At 48.3% G+C, this 16,255-nt stretch overlaps 4 protein-coding genes across 4 annotated transcripts; 2 read left to right on the forward strand and 2 right to left on the reverse strand.

The window, feature by feature from the left end:
• Window positions 1-1,660: 1,660 nt before the first annotated feature.
• Window positions 1,661-2,397, forward strand: HD556DRAFT_1444592 (pseudo response regulator; the record flags this gene model as incomplete). The annotated part of the gene is made up of 5 exons (XM_041306806.1): window positions 1,661-1,676; window positions 1,730-1,959; window positions 2,012-2,126; window positions 2,176-2,229; window positions 2,285-2,397. The coding sequence occupies 5 exons, from the start codon at window positions 1,661-1,663 to the stop codon at window positions 2,395-2,397; spliced, it is 528 nt and encodes a 175-aa protein (XP_041158966.1).
• Window positions 2,398-3,875: 1,478 nt separating this feature from the next.
• HD556DRAFT_1528034 (uncharacterized protein) lies at window positions 3,876-6,093 on the forward strand. The gene is made up of 6 exons (XM_041309367.1): window positions 3,876-4,095; window positions 4,150-4,571; window positions 4,629-4,848; window positions 4,903-5,381; window positions 5,437-5,710; window positions 5,769-6,093. Exons 1-6 carry the CDS (start codon window positions 3,925-3,927, stop codon window positions 5,820-5,822), a joined length of 1,620 nt encoding a protein of 539 aa, XP_041158967.1. The 5' UTR covers window positions 3,876-3,924; the 3' UTR covers window positions 5,823-6,093.
• Window positions 6,094-6,439: 346 nt separating this feature from the next.
• HD556DRAFT_1380519 (uncharacterized protein) lies at window positions 6,440-8,005 on the reverse strand. The gene is made up of 4 exons (XM_041303231.1): window positions 7,649-8,005; window positions 7,201-7,599; window positions 6,771-7,151; window positions 6,440-6,717 (listed from the first exon to the last, which is right to left on the reverse strand). The coding sequence occupies exons 1-3, from the start codon at window positions 7,690-7,692 to the stop codon at window positions 6,785-6,787; spliced, it is 810 nt and encodes a 269-aa protein (XP_041158968.1). The 5' UTR covers window positions 7,693-8,005; the 3' UTR covers window positions 6,440-6,717; window positions 6,771-6,784.
• A 30-nt stretch (window positions 8,006-8,035) lies between these two features.
• On the reverse strand, window positions 8,036-15,647 carry HD556DRAFT_1444594 (uncharacterized protein; the record flags this gene model as incomplete). The annotated part of the gene is made up of 21 exons (XM_041306807.1): window positions 8,036-8,552; window positions 8,606-9,013; window positions 9,064-9,327; window positions 9,377-9,619; window positions 9,674-9,853; window positions 9,903-9,935; window positions 9,986-10,177; window positions 10,230-10,403; window positions 10,458-10,637; window positions 10,687-11,082; window positions 11,133-11,378; window positions 11,428-11,637; window positions 11,687-11,950; window positions 11,995-12,459; window positions 12,508-12,747; window positions 12,793-14,412; window positions 14,464-15,068; window positions 15,119-15,186; window positions 15,240-15,249; window positions 15,299-15,391; window positions 15,444-15,647. 21 exons carry the CDS (start codon window positions 15,645-15,647, stop codon window positions 8,036-8,038), a joined length of 6,612 nt encoding a protein of 2,203 aa, XP_041158969.1.
• Between the last annotated feature and the right edge of the window lie 608 nt (window positions 15,648-16,255).

Consider the following 16,255-nt stretch of genomic DNA (forward strand, 5'->3'; position numbering starts at 1 on the left):
GAGGATGATGCTTCCCGTGTTTTCTGGCTGCACGGAAATGCTGGCACAGGCAAATCGGCCATCGCACATACAATTGCAGATCGTTTCCGAGAACTTGGACGCTTGGGATCCTGTTATTGTCTCGAGCAGCGCAACGGCGTCATGAAAAATTTTCACCACAATCGCACGAGGTCTCGCTGACCGTGACGAGCAAATGCGACATGCGCTAGCGGATATTGTCCATCGTGACAATTCGCTCACCTCCGGGGACGCAATGGATTGTCCCAGTGCTCAACCCTTCGCTTGATCTCAGCCGAATGGCCCACGGATTATCATGGGAGTCTTGTTGTAGAGGACACACTCATGTTTGACATACTCACAGAATCCGGACAAGTACAAGTTTCGCTGTAAACCACCTTAGTTATTATCACACTTACAAGCACCTTTGGAGTGTAACTTTTCTTGGAGATGGTGATTGATTGAACATGCGAGTCTTCTATGTTGACGAATGTCTCATCGTTGATCGCAGACTCTAATAAGATGAATTTGTTGTGTGCCAAAGGGAAGTACGGGTGATTAGTATCGTGGCGTAGGTATTAGCGCATTACTACATTCAGGATGGTCACTCATGGGATACGAATCGAGGATATGGAGCGGAGCACACTTACGACTCGTGTAAGAATACTAATTGTCCAGTACATCTCTTCTCACTTGATGCTGTTGTGCGCTTTAATGTTGTGATCAAGTTGGTGGACTCCATCCAGGGGGTGATCTACTATCAATCCCGTTCTGCTGGAGGCCGACGGTAAGGGGGTTTGGATGTGCGATCAACGGTGGATCTGCCGCTGAATGGAATGCTAGACCATTGAATGGACGTTATTAGCGGCACAAGGATAGGACTGAGTTGGAAAATATTGAAAAGGACGCTGAGTCGTGGTGTACATGTTATGGACTTGTCGATATTTGGATGAGTTGTTCTGCGCCAGTCTAGACTCTAGAGGCAAACGGTACACATGGGTAATACGCCACCGGCCCGGGTGCCTTCTGATAACCAAAGTCTAACACTTTGGCACCATCGACATTGGTGAGGTCTAATGCGTTTGATGGCATCTAGCTTTTGTTTTGACTTCGTATCGTTGTGAATTCCCATACTGAGTACTGAGTACTGTCAGTACTACTAACAGACGACTAGCAACACACTTTCCAAGTAGGTATGTGCAATATTGAAACACCGTCACGGCAGATATATTACCGGCAGGTGCGTGACTTCGGTACTTTCGACTATCTCACTCAATTCTGTTTCAATTGTGGTCGTTCAACCTCGTGATGAGTTGTGTTAGAGAGAAAGGTTGGTGTCCAACTAGAAACACGAGTTTTGTGAAAGTGCCGACTTCTGTGGGGTGCCGATTGCACCGGGTCCGGAAGGAAGTTCAACATGCCCAGCTCGACACTCGCAGTCCTAGCTGATTGTTGTACAGAAATATAGCAGAACCGGTCTGGGCCTTTCCATCTCCGAATGCCTCATGCAAGGCAACATGTGGGTCGAGAGCGAGGTCTCGAAGAGAAGTTCTTCTTCACGATCATATCGCACATTTCCCAAGTACGCTGGAGATTATAAACCAAAAATATGAGGGAATATGAACACCTGTGATCTATTCCCATCATAGTATTGGCGCCTTCGATGCCACGTCTGAATCGTGAGTAGTACGAGGACATATGTGCTCTGGTGATATAGAGCTGATAGTCACAGCTTCTGCCCTCATTTCCGCCCTGGAGCCGAATACGGTTTCACCTGTCTCGGCGCCAAATGATGTTGTCTTTAACATCCTGCTTGCCGAGGATAATACGGTTAGCCAGGCACTAGCAGTCAAGATTCTGGAGAAGTATGGCCACACAGTCGAGATCACAGAGAATGGAAGTCTAGCTGTCGAATCTTTCAAGGCACGAGTACAAGTGAACAAGCCATTTGATATTATCTTGGTGAGTCACTTTTTTACTCGGCGGCTCACTGGTAAATTATTATCTCCCCAAGATGGATATATCAATGCCTTTCATGGGAGGAATGGAAGCGACTGAGCTTATCCGAGCGTATGAGATGCATAAAGGACTCTTACCGACTCCTATCATTGCCCTCACTGCTCATGCTAGTACGTTACAATCTCAAGGTTCAGGGCACTTGCTCATTTACGTTTTCAGTGATCGGTGATCGCGAACAATGCCTGCAGGCAGGTATGGACGATCACATCACCAGTATGTACCTCGTTTACCCATGCATTCTCCGGATCTCACGATACTTATTTTGCAGAGCCCCTTCGTCGTGGAGAACTCTTGAATTCGATCAACAATCTCGCAGGCTGGCGCGCACAGTTAGCCCAGCAGCGCCTCCACCACAGGCCACCTACTTTCATGACAACATGACTTGTATCTTCGCACGATTTCATTGTTTCAGGTGTTGTATACCCTTGTATGATGTCGATTCTAGTTTGTCGATGCTTCTACTCATATTCACGGCCTTTTAACGCTATTCCTGTCAGATTAATCTGTACGATAGGATGTTTGTGGCACTCTCTCAGACTCATTGTGGGATCTCATATTCGAACACCATGTATATTAGTGCGTCATGTTGTACTTTGGTTCATTATACATTCAACTGCTTTCCTTCCGATATTAGGTCCGTTTAGCACTGGTGGAGTTTAAGTTCACGTTGGTCCTTGGTTCTTACTGGTGTATTGTCGATGATTACTCGCTGCAAAATGGCGAAACGTTGTAAAGATACACCACTCATCTGTTCTTTTGAGGATCACCGTGATTATCTTCAACACGCAACAGGTTTTAAAGCTCGAACAGCTGACCGGTCACAATTCTTCATCAACTTATAGAAACTTTCAAGTTCCAGGTATATACAACGGATGTTTTAGGGAACAATCTATATATCCTTCTAAATCACGTATGTAGCTACAGGGGGATGACATCTGATACAGAGATTATGGAAATCAGAGAATAAACACTTTGTGCGAACATATTGTATTCAGTTGACTTAGCACCAACGTTATGAGCTTATCGAGTGGCGCCGGTATAGGCAACCACTACTTCCTTTTCAGCGCCTCCGGGAACGCAGAGATGGGCCATATCATCCCACCAGTGGGCATGCCACTGGAAATATGGATATCGAAGAACTCGATGCATTTCTTCTTGCAGCAACCCGATTTCTTCCTTCTTGGTGCGAGCTTTGGACCACTCGACCCGAAGAGCTGTTAATCGGGCAAGCGGTAAATTTCAGCTGTACGAGAAAAAGCCATACCATCATGGATTACTTCGTCCTCATCCTCGTCGCCTCCGACTGCCTTCGTTCATTTTCTCCTCTCATTGGCTCTGTCATCCCACACCCGTCGTCTTCATTGTCCAGGGAGGGAAATTTGACGTTCTAGCCTACATTGCTGAATTGATGTTCGGATTCTGCAATAGTACACCAAGGAACCGGCGTAAGTGAAGTTCGCATCGTGTTCTGTAACTCGTAGCAACGTTTGATCATGTGCTCCTACAATTTGCTCGGTCATATTGAGATGCAGGTGACGGTCCGGTGGGTGCGTTTGCCGTATCACTGCAATTGTGAAAATTGGGTGGCATCGAGAAAGAGTTCTTCTAAGGACACCCAATGCGGCTACTGAATCTAGAGGCTCAAAGTCATGAGTTGTAGTTTTCCCAGAACCAATGCTTTGATCTATGAATTGTTGTGTGCGACGTCGTTACTCACAATCGTCTTCAGAGCAACAGATAAGTTCGATCTAGACAGACCATATTGCATAGAAACGAAGACGGTCGTTCCTTCTTGGATTATTACAAAGTTGAATTGAATTTTCAAGCCCGTGCGCCAAATCAAAGTCCAATTGCAGCCGCGTCATTTCAACGATTATTAGCACCCACCAAGCGCCTACAGCAGCTACTATGATTGCACCAAAGCTTGATACAAGGCAGACTACAGCGGTGGCCAGCCTGCCCGCTGTAAAAGCAGACGTAAAGGATCCCGAAACACTTACTTTGATCCTTCTACCCTCCGAGTTACTGGTAGAAATCCTTCGTCATGTAGACGGTCGATCTATCTTGCAGTGTTCCTCTGTACGTATGCCATACTGCTCGTTTGTCGTGGACTGAAACTTGACTAATTTTCAGGTCTGCCGCACATTGAACAGGTTGATTGATTCCTCTGCAGAGCTTCAGTATCATATTGAGCTTGCTCTTGATTGCATGCTTGACGGCCCTCCGAGCACCGTCACCGTTTCAGAGCGTCTGGAACAACTGCGGACCCTCCGTCGTGCGTGGACCTTGTTCGAGTGGAAGAAAGAAGTTCGGGTACCCATGCCTGGTTTCTGCCACGCATACGAGCTTGTGGGGGGTGTATTTGCGAAGACGTTCTCTTCGGCGAGCATTGATCACAACCAATCCGGTTCACGAAGATTCATTTCTTCCTGGCTACCATCCTCGTCAGCTCCTGGACACATGCTGGTTCGGAATGACATAGGCATCTCAACGAGAGACTTCGCCATCGATCCATCGCAAGATCTCATCGCTTTTGTCCAGTCTGATGACGACCTGTGCGTCTTTGTTGTCTTTCGCTTTTCGTCGCACAGATGACTGATTGTTGGATGTAGCGTGAACAATTCGAATTACACAGCGGTCCATATACGCACTATCTCCTCCAATGTCAAGCATCCTGAAGCATCATCTCCTATTCTTCGCACCCTCACCCCGTCCATAATGACCAGCGCATTCATACAAATCGTGGATGATGTGATTGGGATGATGTTTTGGATGGAGCTCGACAATCCTCGCATCACAATCTGGAATTGGAAGACAGGTCAAATACTTGTCGTAAGTGCCTGTCTATGAACACCTAGCAGCTCATAGCCAACGCTGGCCTTGCAGGATCGCGACGGCGAAGACTTGCCCACTCATATCAGCGACTTTTCGTTCATTTCGAACCGTGCATACATGATCACGCGCGGGATCGACGGGGGTTCGATCCAAGTTTTCACATTTGGGGAAAATCAACATGAAATCGTCCATGTCGCGAGCTTATCGCTGCCTCTCCTGGAGTCCCGCCATTTCGTGCACTGCGCGATTCATACAGGTCCCTTTGTGGCGAGGTGTCCTCCAAACACGCCTTTCTGGACTAATCAGGAGGAGCGGATGTATGTTCTATCCGTGGATTATATTCAGATGGACCCGCATATCCCTCGAGCTAGGCCCAAATTTTTTCTCTTCTTCAAGAATAGCACTCCTCTCAGATATATACGGAAATACCGTGAACAAAGAGAAACAAGCCCCTTCGAGGTGCCTTGGGAGGAGTGGGGCCCCCACGAGAGCCGCATGCTCCGTCATCAAGCCCCATATCAATGGCTGAGGTAAGAAGGAGTTGAAAGATTCCTACCCCAACCCACGCTGATCAACCTTGAGTAGATACGTCCATGGCTATCGAGTGGTCTTTCCGCTACAATCCAGCAGCATGCAAGTGATGGACTTCAATATACGCAAAACCAAACGGCATGTCTTCCCTCCGCAGCCAGACTCCAAGGCGAGTATTGAGGTCATTGATTACCCCACGATCATCTGGTCGGACGGTCTTTTCCCGGGCTCTATTGAGACAAATTTGCCCTATCGCGTTTGTCGAAGGGATGAGCTCGAAGGCTTTTCGGGCATGATGATCGATGAGCAAAGATTGGTCGGTTTGAAAGTAAGCTATCGTTGTACTGAGGAGTACGTAGCCTCGTGCTGACTGTCTTGTTTTTCAGAGCCCCTCGTTTGCTGATGGCGATATGAAAGATCTGCATGTTTTCGCGTTTTGACTGCTGTTGAACGTTGTTCACAAGATAAGTGTTATTCATAAATATAGATTAGCTGGAAAGACTGTACAAGTATGGAATGATCGCTGGATAAATGAAATCTTATGAATCTCTCGTTCCCTTACATGGATCCTTGTTGTCCAGAGCTCGCCCGCAGTGCCAATAATCATGACTAGGAGTCAACATTTGACGGGCCTAATACCCCCCAAAACACGCATTTAATCTACGCCCCCCCAAAAACCCACTGGCCACTTGATTCCAATCTGTATCATCGTACCCATCTGTTATATAATAACACCCCTGCTACAGTCAAATAATGTGACTTGATCGAGCACGCTGTCCTTGACCATTCCTGTCGTACGTTTCGGTGGCATGCCCATGACTTATCTCGGTTACTATGCTTCCGTGTTGCATTCTCGCCAACACTATTCATTTTGCCATGCATCTGGAACACGCCCTTGTTAACAGTAATGCACTTCTTGACGAAATCACTATTCCAATGCAAAAGCCACCAGTGAGAATTTCGACGGATAGTAACGAATGGGCGTAAGTGACCAAAGGACACGCTTCTGTTTTGGGCCCCACAGACATGCAGTCTCCGTCGTACCCTCCTAGGATTGCGTTGGCTCATTCCCACTCATACGGCTCACGGGTTGTCACCGGAGTCTTGCTATAAAATACAGGCATGTCATCGAAAAGTATATATGTACGCGTTTTTCTAAATTACATCGGTGTAAGTTAAGCTTGTCTCAGCATGAAGCAAAAAACTTGAAAGTTCAATCTACGATAGTCTCGTCCATCAGTGGAGTTCCCCTTGAGTGCAACACCAAACTCCTCGTGTCCATTCTCGTTTCCCTCACATGTAAACACCTTGAAAGACGAGTTTGCGTTTCTTCCTCTGAGAAAAAGAATCATAATGAGCATCAAATCACGATTTTTTTTGGCACGTACATGGAAGGAATATTTCAACATGATTTCACTGGCGAGTCCATGGTTGGGCAACATTCATGTGCGCAATCGGTTGTAGCAGTTTGCGTCAACTGTTTGTAGGTCGAGGGACAATTATTAGGCGCCGTGGTCGTACATGCCCCGCAATCATTCGACGGTACTGAGCAAGTGTCATACGCAGACTTCTGCGTACCACATTGCCTCGTGTCAGTAGCAGATGAAGTTTGGACGGTGTTTGAATCACAAGTCAGACTGCATGTGACTGTCGGTTCTGCCTTCGTGCAATCGCCGTCTCGCACTTTCACACCTGGGGTTCCTTCAGCGCATGGCGCAGGACAACAATCGCTTGCACACAATTTCTTGATGACGTCACTACAGGGCTCTCTGCACGGATTTTAATACAATATAAAGCCTCAAAATGTATGGCACGTACGAAGGAGGTCCCTTTGGTTCAGAACAGCATGATTTGGAGTCTGTGGTCGAAGTGCATTTATATGCGCAATCGGTAGCAGCAGTTTGTGCCAACTGTTCATCGGCCGGGGGACAGTCATTAGGCGCCGCGGTTGTGCATGCTCCACAATCATTCGACGGCATTGAGCAGGTGTCCCGCGCATCACATCGTTTCGTGTCAGCAGCAACACATGAAGTATTATTCTCCGTCTGAGATGAGCATTGGACGGTTTTTGAATCACAGGTCACACCGCATGTGACCGTGGGTCCTGCCTTCGTGCAATCGCCTTCTTGAGCTTTCACACCTGGGGTTCCTTCAGTGCATGGCGCAGGACAACAATCGCTCGAACACGATTTCTTGATGACGTCACTACAGGGCTCTCTGCACGAAGTTTATTACATTATAAAGCCTCGAAATGTATGACACGTACGAAGGAGAACCCTTAGGTTCAGGACAGCATGTTTTGGAGTCCATAGTCGAAGGACATTTATATGCACAATCGGTGGCAGCAGTTTGTGCCAACTGTTCATCGGCCGGGGGGCAGTCATTAGGCGCCGTGGTTGTGCATGGCCCACAATCATTCGACGGTATTGAGCAGGTGTCCCGCGCACCACATCGTTTCGTGTCAGCAGCAGCACATGAAGTATTATTCTCCGTCTGAGATGAGCATTGGACGGTTTTTGAATCACAGGTCACACCGCATGTGACTGTTGGTCCTGCCTTCGTGCAATCGCCTTCTCGAACTTTCACATCCGAGGTTCCTTCAGCGCATGGCGCAGGATGACAACAATCGCCTGAACTTGATTTTTTGATGACGTTACCACAGGGCTCTCTGCACGAAGTTTATTACAATATCAAGCCTCAAAATGCACGACACGTACGAAAGAGGTCCCTTTGGTTCAGGACAGCACGATTCGACTGGTAAGGAGTCCATAGTCGAAGGACATTCATGTGCGCAATCGATAGCAGCAGTTTGTGTCAACTGTCCATCGGCCGGGGGACAATCATTAGGCGCCGTGTTTGTACATGCCCCGCAGTCATCTGACGGTATTGAGCAAGTATCACACGCATTCCACAGCGCACCACAACGTCTCGTGTCAGCAGCACATGAAGTATTCTCTTGATTCTTCGTCTGAGATGAGCATTGGACAGTGATTGAATCACAAGTCACAGATGTGACCGTTGGTCCTGCCTTCAGGCAATGGTCTTCTCCCGCTTTTGCACCTAGGGTTCCTTCAGCGCATGGCGCAAGATGGTTGCCCTCATTCGAGACAATACCCTGGAACGTGCAGTGTGCCGATATATCCTCTTTGTCGTCCCTGAGTTTCGGTGTACTAGACAATTTTCAGTCGAGGACAAGCGCAACGTAGAAGTAGATACAACGTACGAGGAGCCTTGACTAGGCAGGTCTCTAGCCTCATCTCGACCGCAGGGTTCCCCGCATTCGTAAGTGGCCGGAGAAGATGTCTGACCTGTCGTTGGCACGCCTTCAGGTAAAGATGAATCCGGACTATTAAAGGCTGAACTCGGTTGCTGCGTGTTCTTGGATAATGCTACGCTGAAGAGCTGTGCTGGAGTTGGATTGTTTTCTCCAGGTACCGAGAACAGGTGGACGGGGGTAGTTGTTTGCGATTGGTTGACGGGGGGCTCGTTACTCCAGGAGGAAGTTCGGGCTGGCTGTTGGTAGACGTGTTCATTGTTCACAGTCGACCTATAACTCGAAGTCTGCATGGAATTCGTTAAGGTCGTGATGACCTTTGAAGAGGTGGCCACATCCCGTAGAATGTCTGGCTCACTGCAAGGATATTATTCCACTGTAAGAAGTTCAAATAGCGCACTACTTACGCGATTGACAGTTTGGTCCTTATAGTAGTCGAGGACAGGGGAAACGCAGTGTCTTCGGCGTCCTTATCCATCCGCCTATCATTGTTCCCTGTCACAGTGTCTGACATCGATTGTCCGGGCATTCCGACGCTGCAGAAATGATACGCCAAATTTTGCTCCACCTCGCTGTCCATCCTCTGTTCATGATAGTCTCCTCTGGTCACCGAAACCTGGCGCATATAACCTGCTGATGCGTCGACATTGTTGTCCTCAAATTTCGGGATGCTGGATAATTTTAGTCAAGTTAATATCACTAAGTGTAAGAACTACGTACGATAAACTTCGACTACTATATCGGACCCTGGTCACATCACGATCAGGAGCCCCTTGTAAGGAATCACCTGCAGGAGGAGTCTGCTCCATCGCTGATGTGCCTTCAAGCACAGGCGAGCTCCGAAGATCGTCAGGCGTTGTACCTGACGTATGTGTATTCTTAACTGTGATATTTAATGGAGTTGTGTTGCTCTCCCCAACTTGAGGTCCGACGATACCAGATGAATGTACTTGCTGTCGACCTCTGCCGAGTGTATCACCAGTAAGTATCTTGGCGCTAGAAGATGTCTAAACTGACTGTTGTTGGGTGTGCCATTCACCGCTCTCAAGCGAGTGATGAATCCAGGTGGGTTCCGATTCGAAGGTCTTCGAAACCTCGTTGACATCTAAAGACCGGCGCTCGCATCTCGACTCTACGATAGCCTGGTGCATGCGATCAGCAGTTACACCCTCTTCATCAGCCTCATGTTTTGGAGAGCTAGCCAATCTTAGTCAAGAGTGAACGTAGTATAGTAGGAATTACACACTCTGGTAGTTCGTTGATGTCAAGTTTCCGAGCGCTAGTTAACCTTAGTCGAGGACAAAGATACACAGCATAGGGAATACATACGAAAAACATTCACGAGGTTGGCACCAGGGTCCTTCTTGCACAGTGACTAGAGAACTCTGATCTCTGTTCTCAATTGAACGATAACTTGAGGTTCGCACGAAAGTCTTTGAAGCTACGTTGATCTCTGAGGTCTGGTGCTCTCGTCCAGACTGAATGAAATTGATTCCCGCATTCTGTGGAACACCCGGTTCGCTGTAAAAGGTGTATTATAAGGAGCTCGAACTTGAATGAGGTTGTCACTTACGAAAAAGACAGCTTGCGCTCAGTGTAAGTTGATGACAGGGATGAGATATCGCTGTTAGCGTCCTCATCTGATCGACCACCAGCGTTTAATACCATGGCACTCTCGATAGCACTGGAATAAGACTTCGATTTGAGCGTAACCTCACTCTCCACCTCCCGTGCATGATAGTCTCCTCTGCCCTTCAAATCAGTAATTGACATATCACTAGAAGAGAATATCTAAACTGACTGTCGTTGGCTGTGCCATTCACTGTTCGCAGGCGAGTGATGACTCCAGGTGTGCTCCGATTCGAAAGTCTTTGACACCTCGTTGACATCTGAAGACTGAGACTCGCATCTCAACTCTATGATGGCCTGGTGCATGCGATCTGCTGTTACACCCTCTTCGTCAGCCTCATATTTTGGGGAGCTGGACAGTCTTAGCCAAGAGTGAACGTAGTATAGGAGGAACTACGTACGATGAACCTTGATTAAGCTGGTCCTTGGTCATATCTTGGCCACAAGATTCTTCATGCGTGCTAGCGACAAGAGAATGACCCTGATATGTTGTCGATGTCAAAGATTTCGAAATTCCATTGACCGAACTCGACTCCTGCATATTCTCAACTGCTTTGTCGATGGATGGTGGTAAATTTGAATTGTTCTGTTCCAGGGACAGGTAGACGTGGGTAGATAAGGTTGCTCCAGGCTCGTTACTAGAGAATGACTGAGCTGATCGGTACCCTTGGATTGAGCAATCATAGTTCGAAGTCTGCACAAGGTCAATTGAAGCTGCGTCGACCCCAGCGGAAGACTGGTGCTCGCATTCAGACTGTATAAGATCGGCTTCCGCATCCTGTGGGATACCCGGGTCACTGGGAGAGGTTTATCCCAATATCAGACGCTCAAATGGTATGTCACTTACGAAGGAGACAGCATGGTCATTTGGGACAAAGGAAACGCAGGGACATTGGTGTTCTGATTCATTTGCCCATGAATTTTCGATACCACAGTCTTCGACGTGGATCGCTCGACAATCCCGACAGAATGGGAATCTGCTGTCAAGCTGAGGTTGAACTTGCTTTCCGTCTCCAGTTCATGACGGTCGCCTTTGCTCTCCACAGCCTGGTGCACGCACTCCGATGGTTCGGTGCTGTCAATTTTCGGAGTGCTGGATAACCTTAGTCGAGGACAAAATAAATAGCATGGGGATTACATACGATAAGTGTTGACAAGGTTCGTCTATCGCCACATATTGAAAGCAAGGTCCTTCTGGTATAGTAACCGGAGAACTCTCGACTCTGTTCTCAATCGCGCGATGGGCCAAGGTTTGCACGGAAGTCGCTGAAGCTATGTCGATATCTGAGGACTGGTACTCGTGTGCAGACTGAATGGCATTGATTCCCGCATCTTGTGGGAGGCCCGATTCACTGAAAAAACATTGTTAGCAGCTCGAACTTGAACGGGATTATCACTTACGAAGAAGACAGCTTACGCTCAGCGTAAGTTGATGGCAGGGATGAAATGGTACTGTTAGCGTCCTTATCTGATCGGCCACCAGCGTTCAATACCATGGCACTCTCTAACTGCCCGACACTCTCGACGGCACTGGAATGAGACTCCGATTTGAATGTAACCTCACTCTCCACCTCCCGTGCATGATAGTCTCCTCTGCCCTCTAGATCCTGGCGCATATAATCTGCTGATACAGGCACTCTGTCGTCGACATAAGCATTCGGGGGACTGGATAATGTCAGTGGGGGCAATACGACGGTGAAGCTACGTACGAGAAGCTGTGAGTAGGTAGTTCCGTGCCTACAATTTGACCACAGGATCCGTCCTTCAGGTCAATTACTGGGGAAGAAGTCTGACCCATCCTGGACGTGCTTTCGGTCGGAGACGAGTTCCCGAGATCATTGTATGCTAGACTCGACTTTCGTGTATTATCGAGAGCTCTGTGTGGGGCCGGTGCTGGTGTTCCAATGTTCTCCGCAGGTATCAAGGACGACCGGACCAGCACAGAGGAGTCTACTTCTTCACGAGCCCTGTTGAGCTCATCATCAGTAAATTGCTCGTTCCTGAGGGATAAATTTGGGGCTGACTGTCTTTGGATGTGCTCTTCACTGCTCTCAGTCGAATCATGGCTAGATATGTGAATGGAATTCCTTGAAACTGTGTCGAGGTCCAAAGACTGGTGTTCGTATTCAGATTCGATGCGATTGATCATCGAGTCCTGCGGAACACCCGGTTCGCTAAAGGAGGTTTATTGGAGGGCAAAGAACTCGAAGTGCATCACGTACGAGGGAGACATTTTTGACCTAGGATTGATAGACAGTGACAATGCGGCACCGTTGGCGCCCTCATTTATCGTCCTGTCATCGTTCAACACCGCAGACTTCGACGTGTTTCCTTCGACAACACTGACAGTACGGGAATAGGATGTGGGATTTTGCTTCACCTCGCTTTCTGCCCCTTGATCATAATGGTTTTCTCTGTCCTCCACAGTTTGACGCTTGCAATCCTCTTCAAGTTTCGAAGCACTAGACAATATCAGTTGAGAGTAAACACAACGTGGGAAGACGTACGGGGTCACTTGACTAGGCTTGTCCCTGGCTACGTCTTGATCGTAGAGTTCCTCGTGTCTGGTAGAAGTCAGAGAGGGACTCTCGACTATCGTCAATGTACTTTGAATGAAAGATGAGTTTCGAGTATCGTTCGATGCTGGACTTGTCTTCTGTGTGCTCTCGGCCGCGATAACTCTAGTTGAAGTATTGTTTTCCTCGTGTGCTAGGGATGCACAGACGAGGACAGACGAGTCTGCGCACTCGCGAAGGCTATGGAGTTCGTCATCCGTGACTGAGCCATCGTTACATGAAATTGTCTGGGCAGACGGCCGTTGCGAAGGAGGTGAGTTTGGACTACATGTGACAGTCGACAATGGTGCACATTCTTCAGTTACCAGGGTTCCGCGAGAGGGAACAACCGATGTTGACTCCCCCATGCCTATAGTTTGGGATACTGCAGGATCTGCGACTCGATTCTCTTGAACGAGCTCCCGTTCAAGGGTGCTCTCCTGCACTACGGCACGACTGTGCTCCCGTTTGCTGTCTCCAGCTACTTGAGATGCAGAGGTTATGAGCGGCATAGGGTGAGGCAGAAGTTTGACTTCACTCGTCACGATCCCAGCGTTCGACGGGTTAATGGTGATTGGCGCAGGACGCTCGCTGGTAAATACATCGCTTCCAGTACCATCACAAGTTTGTGCTTCGACGCCAAAGGTTGTTCCGGAGACAAGCTGCCAATGCTCGGAGTCGCATACATGCTCTGACTCACAGCCACACACATGCTCCGAGACAGTCATGTTTTCGTCCTCGGATGACGTCTCGGCGGGTCTCTTTGGCACGTCATGGCGTGAGTAATGAGTCGAACGTAGATCAATATCTGTATGATCACCGGCGAGAGAGCTCTGGGCTGGTGGTGAATTGGTGGATAGAAATGTAGGAGATTGCGGAATGTGACTTGGGCTATCCTTCAAGTGAGATTTCTGGTATTGCATGCCACGTTGCCATACATGTGTTTTGGCAACAGGAGATGCCCATTGATCATACTGATCGACATGCCCGAAATCGCTCAAATTGGCAGAGATGCCGATCGTGTCTGCGGGAGGGTGTACGGGACAGTTGGCCAGTTTTGACTGATATTTGTTCGTGTCATTGACGTCGTCGAGGATGCAGAGACACAAAGCAAGGCTTCCTTGGGTGCCCGCCCAAGTACCACGAGAGAAAACTGTAGATGGTTGAGACAGTGGCGAATCACTCAACACTTGGTGTGAGGAAAATGAATAATGCGTGGGGGTGAACTGAGAATCGTCCTTCGACGAAGGATTGGGAGTATTGGTGAATCGAGAATCAAGGACATTGCTTGCCAATGAGTGGCTCGTTGCCGAAGTCGACAAGAACTGGTTTGTGTGGTGATTTACAGGCGTGGAAGGAGCTATACCAGTGTTTGAGTATCTTCGACGCGGTGAAACATCTTGGGCAAAGCCAGCATGTACCGATTGAGCTGGAGGTTCACGAGGTGAACTGCTGTATGCACTCCATCCATCGACATTCACTACCTCGCGGAACCCTGTGATTTCGGATCCAGCGAACGAACCGACTGGAGTGCCTCGCTCATATGCGGAATATTCAACAGCACTAGCCACGCTGTGAAAACTGTCATCAAAAAGCGTCTCTCGGTTGTCACTGTCAACTCACGTAGGAAGCCTGTACGACCCTTGACTGGCGCAATCAAGACGGACTCGAGGTTTCGATGACGTCACCACACTTGGGCGGGACACCGGTGCATGCTCAGACCTGTGAGTAGCGGACGTAATGACCGTAGTAACATCAGCGCTTTGTGCACTGTCACACCGAAAAGTACCCAGTTCCGCCCTAGCATCAAAGCTTGACTCAGCTGATCTTCTTGCTCTGGGAGGGAGTGATCGTGACCGTTCCGTTAGCTCAAGAGGAGATTTCAGGGGAACGAAAGTGTCGCGAGCTTTCAATATGTCAACATCTAAAGATTCTTTTGACGAAAGGCCATATGTAGAGTTGCTGCGGGCCCTGGTATGCGATGCGACGATGGTGGGGTCGGGATCGGGAGTCACCGAACGCTGGTTGTTATCGACCTTGTTGTGATTATCTGCGGAATTATGGGCGTTTTCAGGAATATCCTGATGATACGTGAGAGCTTGTTCAAGACCGTGATTGATGCGATATTTTGTGATGACGGTGTCCTGGCGCATAAAGCTTGTCCCAGAAGAATATGGAATCTCCCAACTCAGCCGTCCGGCGCACACGAGTACATCATACCGGGTCACCTAGGTCATACGCTCAGCAAAATTACGACCTCAAAAGTTGTGGTCACTACCGTTATTTCTAAACTTCCGTAGCTAATGATAGCACCGCTAGTGAGCTGAGGACCAGCCTTGCCCAGGACTGTTGCGGGTGACACGAATGAGCAAAATCGATGCCTGATGGAGCTGACTTACAAAATGCTCCCTGCACTCATAAGTCACAAATGATAGAGCATTTGGATGAGAAGACTTACCTCTAGATAAGCTCGGGCTATGAAAAGAGGTCCGTGACTGTCCAAGGCGAATGGAACAGCGTGAGGCGGGATAACGTTGTCTCGGACTTCAACCTGTGCCATTGTTTGATTTTGTCCGCCAGATAGAACGTAGATAATCACTCACCCAAACTAGAGGCAGCGATGAAGTTTCCTTGTCTGATCTGACATTGGTTGTTTGGGATACCGATTGGCATTTCGACGTCGGTCTGTGCTGAGAGCCAGGTCTGCGAGGGAACTCGAGAGAACGGTCAGCATCAGACGTAACTGGAGGCGATCCCTTCCGATACGCGGAAAAGGTCTGGAAAACATCACGATATGAATGCGACATTTCGAATGATATGACGGAAAAAACTTTGGAACTGCGAGTTGATATGGACTTAGTTGAACGTTTTAAGGTGCAAAGTAAGTTGAGCTCCGTCACGGTGTGAGATCAAACACCAAATCAGACCGTTAGAGACGTTGCATGTCATAGGTTGTTTGTTGCATTACGCCTGACTAGCTCACAGCGAGGCACATTTCACTGCAAAAGGTGAAAGATGGACTGCTAGACCGGTAGAAAGACGCTCGGAACTTATATGGTTGCGGAAGTTGGGAACCAGTTGGCTGGAGATTCAACACCTCGTTGTAGAGTGGGTTCAGGGTGACTTGATAGAAGGGAGAAAAACGTTCCTAATTCATATCGTGAGGTCGAGGGAATTGGAAGTGAAACACACTATATATACGCACCTGAAACGGGACATCAAAGCACGACGCCTAACGATACTCTGTTTCTGGTGTGAACCTAAGTATCAGTACTTCAGTCACGGTAGGTTGGCAATGTGTTCTTCGAGGACTAGTTGATTTGACTCGATTTCGAATTTTCTTATGAATCGTGGCAAATTTGTACAGCGTAGAAGCCTGGAGCGTGCGCAGGCTTGCGCTCAGTGATGGATTGAT

The sequence above is a fragment of the Suillus plorans genome (assembly GCF_016647745.1).
Source record: "Suillus plorans strain S12 chromosome Unknown HD556scaffold_37, whole genome shotgun sequence".
Lineage (NCBI taxonomy): Eukaryota > Fungi > Basidiomycota > Agaricomycetes > Boletales > Suillaceae > Suillus > Suillus plorans.